At 38.7% G+C, this 20,400-nt stretch overlaps 1 protein-coding gene and 1 long non-coding RNA gene across 3 annotated transcripts in view; one reads left to right on the forward strand and one right to left on the reverse strand.

The window, feature by feature from the left end:
• The window catches only part of LOC127573089 (uncharacterized), a 29,087-nt gene extending 20,546 nt beyond the window's left edge, over positions 1-8,541 (reverse strand). The window contains exon 1 of the long non-coding RNA XR_007956750.1: positions 8,442-8,541. This is a non-coding gene — a long non-coding RNA (uncharacterized LOC127573089). The remainder of the gene's footprint in view (positions 1-8,441) is intronic.
• On the forward strand, positions 7,781-18,463 carry chga (chromogranin A). 2 transcript variants are annotated; one of them, XM_052020926.1, is made up of 7 exons: positions 7,781-8,015; positions 8,470-8,516; positions 8,637-8,730; positions 9,000-9,068; positions 11,691-11,795; positions 12,556-13,439; positions 17,976-18,463. In XM_052020926.1, the coding sequence occupies exons 1-7, from the start codon at positions 7,973-7,975 to the stop codon at positions 18,057-18,059; spliced, it is 1,326 nt and encodes a 441-aa protein (XP_051876886.1). In that variant the 5' UTR covers positions 7,781-7,972; the 3' UTR covers positions 18,060-18,463. The 2 variants fall into 2 exon arrangements, with proteins under 2 accessions (XP_051876886.1, XP_051876896.1); XM_052020936.1 differs by having other exon boundaries at positions 11,691-11,783.
• Positions 18,464-20,400: the final 1,937 nt, after the last annotated feature.

Consider the following 20,400-nt stretch of genomic DNA (forward strand, 5'->3'; position numbering starts at 1 on the left):
AATCAATCAATCGTCATCCTTTTTCTTAGATTTATCATTTATCCTCAGGTTGTTTAAAAATGCTTTAACATTATATCATTTTGAAATCAATTTTTTAGGCAAATAATATAAGCCAATCAGTGCACAATAAGATCCCACAGACAAAATAAAACTAAATTAATCGGTAGTTTGTTTGTTGGGATATTGAGAGCACTCTGAGAATCCCTTCTGTCTTACAAATACTGTCATGGTACATTTTTACTTTCATCTTTAAAAGACACTGAATCTTCAGTAGAATGTTTCATACAACTTACAGGCCTGTGGCAATGGCAGAATTTCCTCAGGAGTCTGTTTTTTGTACTTAAGTACAGAAGGGAAGGATGAACCAGCTACTTTCTTACTTGGAGGCAAGATTGCCAACTACGTTTCATTTCAAAAGAAAGTTCAACCAAGTAATCTCATCATCAATTGTGCTGATGACTTGGCTGAATGCTTTCAGATTTATTATAGTTATAGCAGAATCAAATATTTATTTTGTTAACTTCAGAAAGTTTCCATAGAAAAGATACTTGCATCACACTGCTGGTTGCTTTTACCTTATCTTGAATGAAAAATTATGCTGCCATTGAACCAACCCTATTCAAAATATCTCACACAATATAGTTACATTAAAGTCTGTTACAATGGGTTTTAGATTACTGATGTCTCTATTCTTTTGCCCTTTAGAAATAATATCTTTAAGTGGAGGCAGATTGCATCATAACTCATTGAAATTCAGCCATTTACCAAACAAGAGAACAGCATTATGGATATATCAGATCCCTTAATTTGGATACGGACATTCAGCCTGTGATACAGACTGAGTTACTTTCCGATTGTGGAAAATGGCAATCACAAGTGTTGAGTGTTATGATTATATCTCTTTATTTCTTTGTGGAATAAAAACCCTATTTAGTTATTCCCTTCTATTATTCTGAAAATAAGGCCAATCACTATAAATAGACAGCTAATTATTCTGACCATCTATTGAATTCCAGGCTTTGTGCCACATAAGATGAACCTTATTTGTTTTTGGACATCTTCAATTACTAACCCATACAGCAGAAAGCTATTTGTCCACCCAACTATGAAAAATTAACTATTTGTGCCACCAAAAGAAATATTTTATAGTGATCGCAATGCAGTGATGAAAGAAAAAAAATTGTTTTCACTGCTAGTCAATACCAATGTTACATCTGAAGTCACAGATGGTTTTTCAGTACCTAATCTGTTTTTTTACAAAAATGGAGATATTTCTTCACTTATTTTATAAGTGATATATTTTAAAACACTCATATTTTAAAACACTCATATTTTACTTTAACCTTAGCATTCTGAAACATCTTAATTTATAATATTAACATTATGTGGATTCGGCGCAAACAAAATTCTTCCCCAAAAGTATCAGGTTTCAAAAGATGTTCAGGATCAGAATCAGGTTTATTATCACTGTCATATGTCATGAAATTTGCTGTCTTTTGGCAGCAGTACAATGCAAGACGTAAAAATTACTTTAAGTTACAAAAATTCAAAACTATAAGTTAAAGAACATCTTATAAAGAGGACATGGAAAAGAAACATTTTATACGATGCTTATATGTATATTAACCATTATAAGGGAAGTAAATGAATGCCTGGTAGTCTTGTATTCTACCAATTCTAAACTTTTAACAAATGCACCTTAGAAGTGCTGATCTTTCCATGCTATCTAAGATGCTATATTTTCTATTTTCACTTGGAGAGCTCTCCTCTTTCAGTCATGATCTCTGACCTTAACCTGGTTATAGTAGTTGTAGAATTGACTCCTGGAGTAACTGGCTTCATATTTTGCTTATCAAGTGCACAGTACCAATAGCTCTAACAGACAGACCACATCATGTGAATACCCAACACCAGATTTCCAAAACAGACAAACTATCCTGGGTTTTGGCACAGCAAGGGAATACCAGGTGGCCAGAGGAAAATGTTCCCAAAGTATCCTTGAAGAAATGCAAAATCTAACTGTCTCCTGGGAATCTCTGTCCCATGGCTGCTCAAAGTGGAGGAGAAGCATTTGGAAAAGCATTGAGAACTTTGGATACATGCATCAGGAGCATACAGAAGCCCAGCAAAAATGGTAGAAGGAGAACAGCATCTCCCAAACTACCCAACCGCCTGTCCAGTCAAACACCTCCTGCCTGCCTGCAGTGGTCTCTGCAGATTCTACATTGGCCTTACCATCCACAGAACAGGAGTGGGAGGAAGTAATTCACTACTCCAAGGTACTCCCTTAAAATCATTTGTAGCAATTCACCGATATGTGGTTAATTTTAAATAATATTTTATACGTGGTGCGAGAGACAATGAATTTTGAAGATTTTGATGAGTTCCCTTCCTTGGTCATACTAGCATGCATGAGTGAAGGTGGACATTTTCCCACTTGGCTAGTGGTACATTCAGTGAAGCAAAATGTCCAGGTGCCTAGTTTCCAGGTGACTCACATATGAAAAGCATAGGTGGAAGTTGGGAGAGCGCCATCTATTGCTTTCAAGCTTTACTGCCAGGGAGACCAGAACAGGTGAGGTAAACAGTGGGGATATTTACTCTTCAGCAGGCACTCAAAAACAAATTAAAATTTTGATGATGAAAATAATGGTTAATCTTGTGATAGACTACTTTTTTATAATGATTTATTGGTCAAGGAGTTTCAGTAAACGTGGGTCTCGGAACTGCAGATGAAGCTTTGAGCTGGACAGTCATCAGTTACACTAAAATGTAAAGAATATATACCATAATCACTGGAAATCTGAAATAATGCTGAAAATATAGAACAGCTCAAAGAGAGAAAAGTCAAATTATAATAAATCAATTCTGCCGCTCTCCTTTGTATTTTGAGCACATTCTCTTTCTATAACGATTGGAAGGAATGATCAAGGGCATTAAAAATCTGTTTTTTTAATGCTTTCACTTATTAATAATATTGGAGAAGAGAAACGACAAGGGCAAGGGTGGGTTATGCAGGAGGTCATGTCATGAAATCCACAGGAAGATAACCAATTAGAGTTAGCAGTATTAAGAGCGATAGAAATAATGTCTAACCGTTATGACCCTGATTCATTCCTGGCTCACTTAGGTCCATTTTACAATTCATCCTTAACATTAGTTCAAAGGAGTTTCTATCTTGCACAAGTGTTATTGTTTGATGACAAATGCACCTTTAAACATTTTTGGTCTTCAATCCCCATGAGACTTTTGTGGTAACCTAATGATTAAGACATAACCTCCATTAGCAACATTCACTCATTTCCTGTAATAAATATTATGTTGTACTTCCAATTTCCTGGCAATTATCTGGAGCCTACAAGGAGTGAGAAGACTGAAGGCTCAGACAGATATCAGAGGTAATACTGAAGCAAATCATGTTTGGTATCTAAACAATCAAAGTCCCAGTCTCTAAATTGCACTGGCGCTCAGCATCTGATATCCAAAGCTGATCGTCACCATCTGATGGCTGGAAAACCAAACTGCTAATGTATCAAGAGATTGTGTTGTGTATTTAAATTAACACTCATGGATTTTATGAACAGAATAAACATTGAGACCCAATACTTAATTATGTAAAACAAAATCCAGAGTTAGAAGTCTGGGCAAGAAATCTGTCAATGCTGTTAAGTTTATCCACCGACATGGACTAGTTAGGCAAAAACAAAGTCAAAAATTGCTGGAAATACTCTGCAGGTCAGTCTGCATCTGTGGAAAGATGAAGGGTCTCTGACCTGAAATGTTGATCCTATTTCTCTTCCCACAGATGCAGCCTGACCTGCTGAGTATTTCCAGCATTTTCTGTTTTTGTTTTAGATTTCCAGCATCTGCAGCTCTTTTGACTTTCAGGTAGGCTCAAAGTTTTGCATCTGTGCTTTGAAAGATGTCAGGATACAAGGACGTGAAGAAACAATTATGTTTGTGGTCACAGAATGGCAAAGGGATGACTAAATTGATCATAAACTTAAAATATCCATTTACTATTCTGCAATTCTAAGTCTTTTCCTCACAGACAATTACACTGTTTCTTTTTGTGAGTTAGTTCATTCAAAATAGCAAAAGTACCGAAAAAGGTTTCACTTTGAAGCTCTTGTGTATATGTACACAGGTACATTTATGTTTGTTAGTGCACATATGGCTGTGTACATTGATGCACTTGTATATGGTTTATCTATATGTGCGTGTATGTATGTGTGTTTGCAAATGAATACATATATTCATACAAATGGTTATAGACAGATACACGTGTATGCCTCTGTATACATGTGAATATCTGCATTTGTGCACAAATATCTGTGTACATGCACATGAACATGTGTCAATATGTGCACATCTGTATTTGTGTCTGATAACACATCTCTGTGAATGTGTGTATATGTACATCTTTCTGTACAATGTCCATTATTCTGTACAATGTGCATATTCACCTGCATTTCTGTGCTTCTCTCTCTATGTATTTGTGTTAATCTGTAATTATCTTTGTGCATGTGTGAAAATCGATGTAGTTATGAACAATAATCCATAGTAACTCTAATACGTAACTGAAAATAAAATCTATTCAAATCTTTGGGGGTTCAAGTCACAAAGTAACATTTTATTTGCTCTTATACAAATGGGATTTATAATTTTATAGATTCTTTTTCAAAATAAAAGTAGCATTAGGTTGTTTAATACTATGCATTGATACAATAAAACAAGATTATATGGTTAAAGCAATATCCCTAATAGCACAAAGACGGAAAGAGGAGGAAAAACAATGAAACAAATTAAGACACTTAAATCAATAATTTACACCCTCTCTTTGAACAAGTAATTGAGTTTCTTCCTTAGAGTTAATTTTGCACTAGTGAGGGTTTATTGTGAATTTTTCTAAAGCCATTGGAAGATTCAGAGGCATGCAATTTATAATTTCTGAAAATAAAAGTGCCTCTTAACCCATTACTAAACCAAATGATCATTTTCAATAGCCTGTTCTTTCTGTTCAGATTTGCATGGATGTTAGCATTTTCAGTGTAATAAGGCAGCACATTACACAACTTGCTGCAAGGATAGACATTTCATCGGTGACCCATGAGATATTTGGACAAATAAATTACTTACCATAAAAGTGAGCGTGGGTGCCATGTTCTTTTGATTATGAGATTTGCTTGTTAAACGTACTGTGCTTATTATTTGCTCTGGTCATTCAATGATTAGATACTATTCTGACTTGAGGAAATGGTGCCAATATCTTTAAAATCATTCTTTTTTTAGCATTTTAGTTAATATGCTACCATCTGTCATTTTTAATACAATCACAGCTGAATATCCACATCCCAAATGGCTGCTAGCAGATTCAGTAGCTGTCAGTATGTTTACTGGACTGTCAGTTTACCTGATGTTAAAAAAAGGGTATTAATAACCTTAACTGTAAAGGTCAGTTCCCAAAATGTCATGTAATTAGTCTAAAAGGGACAGATCTATTCTTCAGCAGGTGAAGCACAGTGAGACTCGATTCGTATTCCAGTGCGTATTCAGTCTGTTGAATTTTATGAAATTATTCATGTAGTAACAGGATGTTTCCAAGGAAATACCTCACAACATGGGGTTGGCTACCCAAGACAAATATTGGAAGAAAGTTTTCCACTTAGGGAGTATTCAGTCTTTGGAATTTGTTCCCAAAAAGGGCTGTGGAGGCTCAGTTGCTGAGTAAATTTGTAACAGACATCAATAGATTTTTAGATATTGACAGAATCAAGGGATATGAAGTTAGTACAGGAAAGTGGTGCTGAGTTAAAAGATTAGCCATAATCTTATAGGATGGCAGGACAAGTATGAAGGGCTGAATGGTTTACTCCTGCTTCTATTTCTTTTATTTACATTCTGATCTATATATTACATAGCAAGTTTCATTTTCTAAGATAAATCAATGTCTGCCTGTCTACATCAATGGTGCTGAGGTCAAGAGGGTAGAGATATTCAAGTTTCCTAGGAGTGAACATCACCAATAGCCTGTCTTTATCCAACCACGTAGACGCCATGGCCAAGAAAGCTCACCAGCGCCTCTACTTCCTCAGGACATCAAAGAAATTTGGCATGTCACACAAATTTTTATCGATGCACCATAGAAAGCATCCTATCTGGATGCATCATGCCTTTATATGGCAACTGCTCTGCCTGGGACCGCAAGAAACTGCAGAGAGTTGTGGACACAGCCCAGTGCATCACGGAAACCAGCCTCCCCTCCATGGACTCTGTCTATACCTCTCGCTGCCTTGGTGAAGCAGCCAGCATAATCAAAGACCACACCCAGCTGGGTCATTCTCTCTTCTCTCCTCTCCCATCAGGCAGAAGATACAGGAGCCTGAGAGCACATAGCACCAGGCTCAAGGACAGCTTCTATCCCATGGTGATAAGAATATTGAATGGTTTACTTATATGATGAAATGGACTTGTTTGACCTTGCACCTTATTGTCTACCCGCAATGCACTTCCCTATGGCTGTGCCACTTTACTCTGTTTTCTGTTATTGTTTTTACCCTGCACTACCTCAATGCTCTCTGTACTACTCAATGCACTGTGTAATGAATTGATCTGTATGAATGGTATGCAAGACAAGTTTTTCACTGTACCTCAGTACAAGTGACAATAATAAACCAATACCAATACTTGACCAACCACCAGCTCAAGAATGGAGCAAACAAACACTACGGTTTTGTTCCTTTCCTCCAAATAGTGCCCAACCTGTTGAATAGTTCCAAAACTTGCTGACCTTAGTTTCAGATTTTCATTATTTGCTGTTTATATTTTTTACTTTTTGTGTAACATCCAATCCACTGATGAATAAAAACTTTGTGGAGTCAGTTTATGACATTGTGTCCACCTTTGTCAGAACACAGTTGCACAAAGATTGACATTTTGACCACTTTACTGCAAATTATCTGATAAAACAAATGAACATTTAAAAATAAAATCATTTTCTTCCCATCTTTCACCTTTCCTCTCCCCTATTTCCTTGCGGTGGTGTGGTATTATGGACATTTGCATCATGGTGAGTATTCATTTACAAGTCTTCAAATAATGAGTCACTTCATTAATTTTTTGGTACAGTACAAATTATGCCAATTTGCCTTGCTTATCACTATTTATACTCTTTTGAACAACCTCTGTTGCTAGAGTCTTAAATGTCTGTTATCCAAGATAATGTTTCAGGATTGCTAACAGAAAAGATAACAATTGTCTTTAAAATGCAATGGTGTATTTTTACACTCTTGGAAAATTCAAAAGTCATGTTACGTTATCGTGTTCTGCAAATAAACAAAGAGCCTACATAGACTTGTTGAGCAGAATGGCCTCCTTCTATGTTATAAGGAAATATGGAAAAAATACATTGTTGAATGTATCCTGATCGAAAAGCGTTGTAAACTTGTTTCACAGGTACAAGTATTGATTAAAGAGTGTTCTTGGCACAGATGGCATTTTAATTGATTAAAGCAAAATTTGAGGTAACTAAAGGTTCATACTTTATGCAAATGGTAACGTTATTAAGAATAGTGTTTGAATTAATGTTAGACAAAGATTGAACTAGCTGATTTCCTGGAAGCCCTTTGTCTGCTCCGAGTGAGAATATAACTAAATGATGCCAGGTAGTTTCCTGGCTGCTTCTGCTCACTGGGTTTACCTGGATTGGTTCTGCCTTGGACGCTGCTGGGATTTTATTTGACTGTGCTCGATGTCACATCCGGCTGCTGGGACTTAAAGCTGGAGTTACTGCTGCAATCCACGCTGGTTCCAGAGAGCTGCAGGAGTCGGTCAGTTCATCGCAACCAGTCTCACATCGCATCGAATCCTTTGCCTTGTACTTATGTTTTATTTTTGAGGCAGGGTCTGGATTAAACGGCTTGGGCAGAGACTGCTTTGCACCCATTTAGCTGATGCACATTTTGCAAGAAAAATGATCGCCCTGGTATTTTTCGTACTTTTACTCGCGAGGCAAGGTAAGGACGATTAATTGCTTCCCATTTTCTTGAGTCTAAATTCCATAGATTGTTACAATTTGTGTGTGTGTGTGTGTGTGTGTGTGTGTGTGTGTGTGTGTTCTTTTTAAAAAGAAAAAGTGGATCGACTTTAGTTAATAGAGAGACGGCAATGACCCTGTTTCAGCACCAAGGACAGCGGGGTTTGCTGACGCTCCTACTCCGGTCGCTGGCAGAGCAAGCGTGTATAATAAACCAGCAATCCTCTGTCCCACCAAAATGATGCCGAGCGGGGTTTTGTTGCGCCTATAATGGTGCAGTAGCAAGGAGCTGACTGTTTGAATCAGTCTCTAGAAGCTCCAGTGCTCTATTAACGCTCTTAAGCCGCTAGCCCCTACATTCCGTGCTGAAACTCCCCTCGCATGGACAGTAGATTCGATTACATACCTTTGCTTTTCTTTTCCCCTTCCTGCAGCTTCCTCATCCCCTGTACCCATCGAGCAATCGAAAGCCGACGCCAAGGTAAGACAGTCTCCGTGCGATTGTTGTTTGACCTCTTTCTGACCTTGGCTGTCTTTTCCCTTGGGGGCCAGTTTCCCCTGAACAACACGAACACCCAGGCACCTATTTTTTCCCTTGTAGGTAATGAATTGTGTTGTCGAGGTCATCTCCGACACGCTTTCCAAACCGAGCCCTTTGCCAATCAGCCAGGAGTGCATGGAGACTCTCAAGGGAGGTAGGCTGAACTCAAATCATTTCATTTTCTATCACCAGTTCATTAAGTTAATTATGAAACCCATGTCATTTCTCACAGCAAATGAACTATTGCCTCCAGATTTTTAAGGAAAATTGATTTTCACTTAATTGATTTAAATTGTTTTTGCCTTCTACAGTTTAACTGTAAAATCTACAATTCTCTTCACCATGAAGTAGCTTCAGACACCTACTCAATGTCCTGGATTTTAATGAATTGCATTTTACTTTCCAATTCTGTGCTCCTTGTAGATGAGAGAATAATCAGCATGCTTCGACATCAAAATCTTCTGCGAGAATTGCAGGAACTTGCTGCTGAAGGTACTCCCTGATAACTGTTGCTTTGACTCTAAGCTAGGAGTCTTTGTCTTTCTAAGACTGAGAATGTGCTTGGATAGTGTCCATCTCGCACGCAGTAATTACCAAACTAACACCCATTTTCCCTGTGAACACAACATATTTTCTGAAACTTCCCTAATTGAGGAGGAAAATATAATACTCTGCCCAGTAATGTGCACGGCCCTAATGAGTTGGTGTTTCATTTAAGTACTACAAATCGCACCAGACACAACTTTAGAAAAATTCTTCTTGGCCAATACCTGTTATTTCCACTGCCATAACACGTGTTAACTCCACCTCTCTTCAACTACCAGCTGCTGAACTCCACATCCATACCCTTTGTTACCTCTGGACCTGATGGCCACCAGGCTCCAGGCTGGCCTTGCTCATTCTACCCTCCTTATATTTAAGGTCTTCCCAAACTCTGCTGTCATCTTCATAACTGGCACGAAGTCCCGTTCACCAATAACCACTATTTCTAGTTAGGCTACATCTCACTATTTGGCTCTTGCGCTTTTTTTTTCCAAATAATTCTATTGTCTCACCTTTTCCTTTCTCAGTAATCTCCAGCCTTGGATATTTCTGCACCTCTATTCAGGCTTGCTAATCCTTCTGAATATAACTATTCTATATTCCTTGGCACTGTCATAAACATAAACTCTAGAATGCACACCCCACTTCTTTTAAAAGTCATCTTAAAGTTTACCCCTTTGACTTTTGGATGGCAGCACAGGGGTGTGCCTTGTAGATCTGCAGCCTCACAGCTCAAGTGACCCAGATTCAATTCTGACCTTGGGAGCATCCTGGAAGAAACCCATGTGGTCTCAGGGAGAGTTGTGGGAATTTGCATGCTCTCCCTGTGACCACAGGGGTTTCCTCTGGGATGCTCTGGTTTCCACCTAAATATTCATAGGTTAATTGGCCATTGTAAATTGCCCCTAATGTGTAGGTGAGTAGTAGAATCTGGGGAGAATTGACGGGAATGTGGGGAGAAGAAAATGGGAGCTGGGTAATCGGCATGTACCCAATGGGCTGAAGGACCTGTCTCCATGCTGTCTCATTCTGTCACTCTAAATGTTTGTCATGTGCTCAATAGCCCATGTAGCTCGATGTTAATTTTTGTTTGATAATAGTCCTGCTATATATCGAGATGGTGGTTGCTGCAGCAGCGAGATATCTGACATGGGAGGAAAGATCAGTATATTTTGGAATTGCCCATCAAGCCACCGAGGAATCAAAGAACATTTTTGGGGATTCTATTTGCCCAACACTGATTATAGCACTCCCCATAAGGACACATTCCACTCCACCAAAATGTAGACGGCTTGTATGATAGCTTGCAGGGTGAAGTCTTAGATCTATTCTGGCCAGAGGTGCTGATGGCATCTCACCAGCTAAAACAAAGGCACTTATCATGGTTGCAGGTCTAACTAATGCCAGCTTCCTGTTGCAAACTAGCACACAGAATTTCCCCAAATGAAATCATAGAACATTACATCACATTATAGACCCTTCAGCCCACAATGTTGTGCCAACATTTTATCCTGCTCTAATATTTGTCTAACCCTTCCCTTCTACATAGCCCTCCATTTTTCTATCATTCATATGGCTAGAGTCCTCTTAAATGTCCCTAATGTATATGCCCCCACAACCACATTCCACACACCCACCACTCTGTGTAAAAAAAAACTGACCTCTGATATCCCCCTTATACCTTCCTCCAATCACCTTAAAATTATGCCCCCTTGTGTTAGTCATTTTCGCCCTGGGAAAAAGTCTCTGACTGTCCACTTGATCTGTGCCTCTTATCATCTTGTACACCTCTATCAAGTCACCTCTCATCCTCCTCCTCTCCAAAGAGAAAAGTCCAAGCTCACTCAACCTATCCTTGTCAGACATGCTCTTCAGTCCAGGCAGCATCCTGGTAAATCTCCTCTGCACCTTCTCTAAAGCTTCCACATCCTTCCCATAATGAGGCGACCAGAACTCAACACAATACTCCAAGTGTGGTCTAAGCAGAGTTCTATAGAGCTGCAACATTAACTCGCGGCTGTTGAACTCAATACCCCGACTAATGAAGGCCAACCCACCATACGCCTTCTTAACATCCCTATTGACCTGCGCAGCAACTTTGAGGGATCTATGGATGTGGACCCCAAGATCCCTCTGTTCCTCCACACTGCTAGGAGTCCTACCAACTATCAGTCAACTGTCTTAACCATTGAATAAAATACCCAGCCTTCACCATGAACATTAATTCCATTGTCCATTATTTCTAGCAGTTAAACACACAATTGGCAATCTGATTTAAGCAACTTTAAACAAGTGTTAATAAAAGCATCTGCACTTAAACATAGTGAAACCTGATACTTCTGTTTGTACCACTTTAAGTTATTGCAATATTCTATGTTGACAGAGAACATGAAGGTGGGAGTAACTTCATTCTCAGAGTGGCAAAATGTTAGTATCTGATATTATCAAGGATAGAGTAAACTGGAAATCTGAGAAAGGCAATGATACTTAATTTCCATAAAATCCACCAGCTCTGGATGAGACTGAAAGGCTCTGTTTCAATAACAAATTTTCTTTGACATTTTGGTTCAGGGGCCAATGAGATGGCACTACAGAAGAAGGAGAACAATGATTATAAAGAGAAGCAACTTTCAGCACTCAAGAATGATGATGACAAAAAGATAGGTCCGTGTCGAGGTAACCCACCAAGGGCACATTGCAAAAGTTCAGCTTAATCCAAACACCTGTTCAGTTGCAGTTCATATTTCTAATCAATTATGAAACATTAGCTAAATGTTTGTGCAGCATTTTGGATGAAAGTACTTGTATGAGGCAGCAATTTTAGTTTACAAATATTATTCAGCTGAGGCTGCCTAAAATAGATTACATGGCAAACAATAGTATTGCTAAAACTTAATTAGTTTGTGACTTGTGACACTGTAACCACGTATATATCTTAAAAGCAAAGTATTGCAGATGTTGACAAAAAGCAGCAGGACAGGTCAGATTTTACCTGACCACCTGGGTAGCTCCAGCATTTTCTGTTTTATTCTGCATACATTCTTATCCTTATCATCTATCCTTACCATCATGTTGGTGGTGAGGGGGCGGGGGTCTGGAGTGGGGTGGGGTGAGACAGTGGGGAATGGAGCCAGTATTAAATTAAGATGATGATTTCCATTAAACAATGAACAAGTTGTTTGCCTTTGTTCCTCTTAGGAATTGTAGGGACAGATTTGTCTTTGATTTTTGGAACTCAAGTGTTATTGTTTATACTCCCCTCCTAATATTCATTTCTCTATTCGGGTGCCAAGCATACACTAGCGATTAAAGGCAAATTGCCACCCTATTGTCGTTAGAGAAGATGTGTTTGTCATTGTGAGTTATGATAACTGAGTAAAAGCAAATAATTGAGATGTATTTTGAAATTTCACTTAGTGTATCGATTGTTTTGCAGATTACTCTCAAGAGGTTCCAGCACGAGAACAGCAAAGATCCTCGACTGAAAAAGTGGTAATTAAGGATGATGAGGAGGAGACCATAAAGGAGAGACAACCAGCTGTAAGAAGGCACAGCTTTATGAATACTAAGGATACAACTACTGACGCGAACAGCATTGCAACTGATAGAGATAGAAGAACAGCAAGGAAACTCCCAATAGGAAATAAGTCAATGAAAAGTGAATCCTCTGAAAATGAATCTGCTGTGGACCAGTCCCATGAATGGAGGCAAAGTGAGAAGCATAGTACAGAGGCACATGATGAGGAGGACACTGAAGAAGTGGGTGAAGATCAAATCAAAGAGAGTGATGAAGAGGACGAGGAAGAAAACCACAACCATTATGAAGACAGTAAGGATGAGGAGCTAACTTACAGTGAAGAGCCTTCAAAAGAAGTCTGGGGAGATGAAGCAACCAACAGTGACAGCTCGGAGGTGGGGGAAAATGGGAAAGTCTCAGATGAAGAAATAAGGTCTAATGAGGATGACAAGAGCCACCAGAATTCAGAAAAAGTAGAGGAAGAATATTCAAGCAAGAATGATGAAAAGGATGAGTTGTCTGAAGAGTGGGAGGAGAATAAACAAAAGATGGATGAATTTGCCCCAGAGCAGAAGTTGAGAAAACATGAAGAAATGAGTGATGAAGATAAATCAATCAGATTTGAAAATCCCAAACCACACAGCAGACGTGGTCATTTCCAACACTTGCAGGGAAACAGAAGATCTCATTCTGAGGAAGATAGGCAGAAAGAGAAGATGTTCATTGCATCATCCACATTGCGAAAAAGGCTTGATGTTGAGGATAAGAAAGAAGAGGAAGGAAGTGCCACCAGGAAAAGTGAGGTTTGTATCATTTTTAAGTGCTTAGCTGATGTATTGTGGTGTTTCCCATTGGCAGTAATCCGGATTAAAGTTGTGATCTTTAGCTGCTAGAGCAGAGCAGTCACTTGCTAAGCTTGTGTCTGAAAGCCATTGCTTGGGTACTCCCTTTGGGGAGCAGATGTTTCTATAGTTTGGCAACTGCATGTAAACTCTCAACCTCTGTCCTTGGGGAGAGCAATTCATCAACGTCAGAAAAACAAGGAAATGGCTGCCTTTCTGTTTAATATCTTGAAGCTTGATAGGTTGCAACAAAGGGTATGATACCTCTGTCTAGATAAGTGGCTCATGGACATTTGTCCAGTCTACAGTTGTAAGTTTTGAATGGAAGTGAAAGTCATTGGATTTATAATGGATGGCTAATCCTCTACACTAGTTGCTCCCCAGGTTGCATACATTGTATTTAATTATATCAGTGTTATTAACAATGTGACAAGGAAAGGTACTTCAAGAAATGTGTTATACAAGTGCGCACTGGATCCATATTTACCCTAACATTCAATAGGAGGTGTGAGGGATCAACGAAGGATGCTAGGTGAAGGGGAAAGAGGGTTGCTTCACTGGAAGCTGGAGAGAATGTATCAAGCCTTGAAGAGAGAAGAAAACTGTAGGTTGAGATAGAAAGTTGATCATTACAACAATCCAGAGGTAAATTAAATTGTTTTTGCTTTTAAATGAGGGCAATGACTCACCTGCATAGTTTATTAACATGGCCACCTGTCACACCTGGAATTAGGAATGCAGAAGTGTTCCAATCAGCACCTACTGGACAGAACATGAAACTACAGACAGTCTCAACCCAAACTTTTTTAAGGGGAATTCCAGAATTGTGGTCACTTGAAACCAAAGCCTTTATAAGAAAAACACTGTAAATGTACCAAGTACAGACTTCTTTACTTACAATAGCAATATGATGTAGAAACAATTAATTTTATGAATTCTACAAAGAGTTTAGATGGCAGAACAGTCCCTTACTTATAAAAGCAATAATGTAAGGAAAGGTGTTGCTTATAACATGATTATTAGACTAGAAGAGAAAGTATTACTGAAATCGGGTAGTACTGATTTTGGGGATAATGGTTACCTGAAGATATCATGGAATACAAAGGATCACACAAGCCATTTACTTCCAGCAGTCCATGCCAGTATCCATGCTGCACTCAAGATTCTTTCTGCCTTTCCTTGTCTACATCTCAGGGTAATCTTCTATTCCTTTCCAGTCACCTCTAAAAGTGCATCTATACTGTTAGCTTCAACAACTCCTGATGGTAGCAAGTTCTACATTCTCACCAGTCTTTGGAAGGATTTTTTTTTCCTCTGGAATTCCTCACTGGCCATTTGGAAACAGAACTTTCAAATGGCAGAACAGATTTACTTTAGATCTCCGATGGTCATGAGACAAACAATGAGGAAAAACCTCCAAGTGACAGAGCAAGTGGTTCAATGTTTTGTTGACCCCACATTCAGTAATATTTATCTGCAATAACGTGACTTTGATGTGGTGCTTTCAGGATGGTACAACTTCACAGAAGCATTGATGAACAAGAGCTACTTGAGAGCCCCTAGGTCAGGTGATCAAAGCACCAGGTTTTAATAAGTGTCTTAAATGAGAGAAGCAGAGGTTTGAGGGAATTCTAGGCTATAATTCCTAGTTGACTATATTGGAATGCTAAGCATGATACCAAAAAAAAGTTTACTTTCTTTATTTTGTTCAAATTCTCTCCTTTCCTTAAAGCATTAACTGTGCCTGAAGGATGGTTTCATGCCATGGATAGATTCTAGTAACTCACCAGTTGGTAATTATCGATGTGTAGACTTGATGATGAATGACAAATGACAATTCTGCTGGCTGCACTATAATTTATTTGGATGCTTACTGAGTTGAGGCATCTGAAATGCTCTACTGCATAATTATAAGGTATAAGTGAAGAAACAGAAGCTTTGCACAGTTCCCAGAATGGCAGAAAGAACATTAACACTGACCGTTGATTCATGTAGATCATTGCTTACTAACTTAACAAATGAGTTTATTTTCCACAAAGCACCACTTTTGCATAATATTCACACAATAGATTTGCATGCATGTCATACACGTGGATGATTAAATAAAATCAATTAATACACTTTGGGTTCACCTACTATGTAGATATGGAAAGTTACATTCAGTGAGATGACTCAACACAAGACTGAGAGAAGAAAGTGCAGAACTCAAGGGAGACAAAATGTGTAGCAAGGGGATTAGGGGATCTTATTTTAAATGTGTGATTAAGGTTGCAATGTTCGTATCACTACATTCATGCCACTAGTTTAATATTGGTACAAAAACACTTGCAGCTTCATACCAATGGTAAACTTGTGATATCTAACAAGTTTGCAGATGATACCACCGTTGTAGGCCATATCTCAAACAGCGATGAGGCGGAGTACAGGAAGGAGATAGAGATCTTAGTGGAATGGTGTCATGACAACAACCTTTCCCTCAATGTCAACAAAAGAGCTGGTCATTGACTTCAGGAAAGGGGGTGGTGTACATGCACCTGTCTACATCAATGGTGCTGAGGTTGAGAGGGCTGAGAGCTTCAAGTTCCTGGGAGTGAACATCACCAACAGCCTGTCCTGGTCAAATCACATAGATGCCATGGCTAAGAAAGCTCACCAGTGCCTCTATTTCCTCAGGAGGCTAAAGAAATTTGGTTTGTCCCCTTTGACTCTCACCAACTTTTACCGATGCACCATAGAAAGCATCCTATCTGGCTTGGTACGGCAACTGCTCTGCCTAGGACTGCAAGAAACTGCAGAGAGTTGCGGACACAGCCCAGCGCATCACGGACACCAGCCTCCCCTCCTTGGACTCTGTCTTTACCTCTCGCTGTCTTGATGAAGTAGCCAGCATAATCAAAGACCCCACCCACCCAGGTCATTCTTTCTTCTCTCCTCTTCCATCAGGTAGAAGATACAGGAGCCTGAGGACATGTACCACCAGATTTAAGGACAGCTTCTACCCCACTGTGATAAGACTGTTGAACGGTTCCCTTATACAATGAGATGGACTATGACTTCATGATCTATCTTGTTGTGACCTTGCACCTTATTGCACTGCACTTTCTCTGTAGCTGTGACACTTTACTCTGTACTGTTATTGTTTTTACCTGTACTACATCAATGGACTCTGTACTAACTCAATGTAACTGCACTGTGTAATGAACTGACCTGCACGATCGGTATGCAAGACAAGTTTTTCACTGTACCTCGGTACAAGTGACAATAATAAACCAATACCAAAGAGCATTGAGGCTTAAATTGCCTGTAAAACGAAGGGGAGAAAGGCTCAAAATCATTTCAGTTTCCTCTGGTGGCATTGAGTCCACAGCCTGTACTCCAACTCTGGTGCAAAAGAAAATCCTTTTTGCAAAACTAGCTTTAAGTCAAAATTGAATGATTTGCAAGTGGCAAATAGCACCTTAATAACAAGGGTGCATTGCTTTTATATTTGAGGTTCAAGACAGCAGAAGCATGAATTTAGAAATGTGGCCAGTGCATGTTTATTTGAAAATAGCTAACAAGAAAGAGGTGTACTGCCTGTTATATTTTACTCTGGTTCAGTATATTTTGCCAACCTTCAGTGACATTGAGAAAACACTAAGCATTGAGTGGGAGTGCTCTTTGCCCATTTGGTCCAGCTGAGGTTTGGGGTTCAGTGTGGCCAACAGTCAGAAAAATGTGGCCTTACCCCATTGTGATTTGCATTATTTTGCCAACATGACAATTAACTTGCCCTTTGCTATTTTCAAACCTTGCTTATCTAAAGAAAACCCTATAAATCCATTGCTGCCCTGGTGCATTACCCTGGAGTAGCCTAAACAGTTGAATGTGATTCTATTATTTAGTGCAGATCCATTTGAAGCTGAGAGCAGAGGTGAAGGGGAGATTGTGGAATGATCTTGAAGATAAACTGAGGGAAAGGCTGAAGTACAGAATAGTAAAATTAAAACCACTGAACCAGGAGAGAAATAAGTTTGTTTCAGTTTTATTAGCTTGCAAATAAGCTCTGATAACATCTTCAGGGCACCTCTCAAAACACAGTATTTATTGCTGTTGCATTCAACTCCCATTACAAAATGGCTTTATGGATCAATTATGTTTTTATAATATATTTAACAATAATTCCATTCTGGTTGAAACATCATAAAGCTTGTACTTATACATAGTATTTATTATTGTTAACCTGGTTTTATGAGACAATAAGATAAATTATGGTCTTGGAAGTCACCTCTGAGCCTGTTTTCAAACTGCAATTTTCATGACTCAGTACAAATGCTTAACCAATGGACAGGCAAACTGTGTTAATATTCAGTACTTCAGCATGGCAGTCATCTCTTTCCATTACAGTCATTGGTTACAGCTCTTTTACCATGTTCTTAATTTCAAAGTGTCTGTCATCTTTATTCTGAGAAGGTATACTTAAAGTAATAATTCAATGAATACTTAATCTTTTCACAGGAGCAAGAAGTGGAGAGCCTTGAAGAGATTGAAAGTGAACTGGAAGCAATGGCAAGAAGGTTACACCAAATGCGTAGTCGTTAAATGCAGTGCTACAAAGCCTAATAATGAAGCAATTATCAGCACCTTCAAAGTACACTTTGTTTGACAAGTAATATTTTATCAAGTGCATCAAAATCATGAGTGCTCAAATCGTTTTCTTTTTTTCCTTTGAGGTGCTGCCATACTTATGCTTACTAAAATCATTTTGCACCACTTTATTTAGGGCAACTCTCATTGCATTCTTTTCTTTCTACAGTAGCTGAATGAGTTTGCAATATTTTACTTTATGGATTAAAATGCAATGGCTTTTTAGAATACCCTATGAAAAGACATGAAATTCATTAAAATAGTGTTGTACTTGGTCACTGTCTGTGCCAAGTCAAACTAATTGTACTGTATATTCTATATACAATTTATGTAATTAAAATAAAATTACTTAGCCCATGGTCTTTGCAACATTTTTTCTTTCATTTTGGAGGGGTAAAAAAGGGAATTTAAGATTCTAAATTTATTTAAAGTGTGAATGAGCAGAGAGATCCTTAAAGTGTGGTTGGGTATGTTTATGTGCCAGTTTTTAAAAAAAACAAGTTACTTGGGATTGGAATATAAAAGCAAAGGGACAATATGAAAATCTTATAAATCACTGGTTAGGTGTCAACTGGACTACCAAGGACACATTTGAACATTACACTTGAGGAAAATGTAAGGTCTTAAGGGTACATGGTTTACTAGGCTGGAGACGAGGATCTTTGGTTACGAAAGGTTAGAACAATTAGCCCTATTCTGCTTGGAACAGAGAAGATTAAGAGGTGACCTAATTAGAGTTTCAAGACAAACATCTCAGATGGAGTGGTTTGAGAAAAAATTTGGTTCCCTCTGGCAATGTGTCAATACTGATAGATTTAAGATCACAAGATCCAGACAAAAGAGGAGGAGAATGTTTTTTTCTACCTGCGCAGTTCTTATGGATTTGGAAATAAAACAGAAAATGGATCCACAAATTTTAAAAAGGGCATTAGAGAGGTACAAAATTTACAGACAAAGAGTAAATGTGTGGGACTAAGCATGATTGCAGAGCATGGACACAAGGGGTGAATAGCCTTGTGATTTATGCTTTAATCTGTCTGTTGTAAGCATCCTACTATAACTACAGGTAAAATTCCTGCTTCAGTTTTATCTATTCATACATGTTCATTCTAAACATACTTGATTAATATTATTGAACAAAAATGATTTACTTTTAACTTTTCATTTAGAATTATGGTGTGAGCTGGTCTGCACTACTGCAGAGAAGCAGCTGTTAATAGATGATGTTCCAGATAGTGTCTAATGTCCATTTAACCAGATAAAAAGCAAATTAGGGATATAGGGATTTGTGGGTCTCTTATTGAAAAATGGATAATAATGGAAGGGCAACAAGAAAGCACTTGGATTCATTTCACATCACTGGAATTGGCTCAATACAAGGCATAAGGTCTTTCAAGACCCCAGATACATCAAATGAGAAAAACGAGCTTTCATGGTGTACATTATCACTTTTAGACATTTAAATCTCTGTGGCATTTCTGCATAACCAATTCTCAAGATTAAAAAACTGTCATAGTGCAATCTTGATCAATTAGCTAGCGACGACAACAGTCCTCCCATCAAGTAAGATGCAAAATGGCACTGAGGTTAGAGACAGTCTGCCTTCAGAAGTTAAAGATGGGGGAGGTTGTGTGGCATTGCACGTCATCCTGTTACAACTCTGACAAATTTCCAGATACAGCATTATTTGCTGCTGAGCTCTGCAATTTTGCATTAAATGCTCCAGAGGCTGTGAATGCTGGCGCCTGCATTGTAATCAATCAGTTACTAACTACTGCAGATGCTGGAGATCTGACATTTGCAGAGAAGCTGCTGGAAAGCATTCCCAGGTGCAAGCAACATCTGGGAAGGACAAAACAGAGCTAACCTTTCAGGTTGACAAACATTCACCAGAACTGGATATGTCAGGGACTGAAGGATCACTTTTTGACACCTCCTTCAGGTATTAAATATTCCCTAAGATGAAGTAGGTGATTTAGCCCAAATTTAGCACAATACACTCTCTTGGTAAATGAAGCATGCATAAGAATCGGCCATCTGAAGAACATTAAGGTGCACAGTGTCACTCATATTGCCTGGTGGTAACTGAGGCTGCAAAGCACCTTAATGAGTAGCATTTGACCCAGCACCCATTCCTAGAAGGGATCAGCGGATTGTCACTGGAGGCTTCCAAGTGCCAATCATGGAGCCACCAACCCCTTTTTATGTTCACTTGGTTACTGGTTTATTATTGTCCCACATACCAAGATACCATAGAACAATGCAGCACAATACAGGCCCTTCAGCCCACCATGTT

Source organism: Pristis pectinata, chromosome 1 (assembly GCF_009764475.1).
Source record: "Pristis pectinata isolate sPriPec2 chromosome 1, sPriPec2.1.pri, whole genome shotgun sequence".
NCBI classification, from domain to species: Eukaryota; Metazoa; Chordata; class Chondrichthyes; order Rhinopristiformes; family Pristidae; genus Pristis; species Pristis pectinata.

What these genes read in the sequence shown, in the direction of transcription:
- chga (XM_052020926.1), top strand. Translation starts at nt 7,973, where the DNA reads ATGATCGCCCTGGTATTTTTCGTACTTTTACTCGCGAGGCAAG. An exon ending in ACTTTTACTCGCGAGGCAAG is followed by an intron (nt 8,016 to 8,469) that starts GTAAGGACGATT and finishes CCCTTCCTGCAG; the next exon opens with CTTCCTCATCCCCTGTACCC. An exon ending in GTGCCACCAGGAAAAGTGAG is followed by an intron (nt 13,440 to 17,975) that starts GTTTGTATCATT and finishes ATCTTTTCACAG; the next exon opens with GAGCAAGAAGTGGAGAGCCT.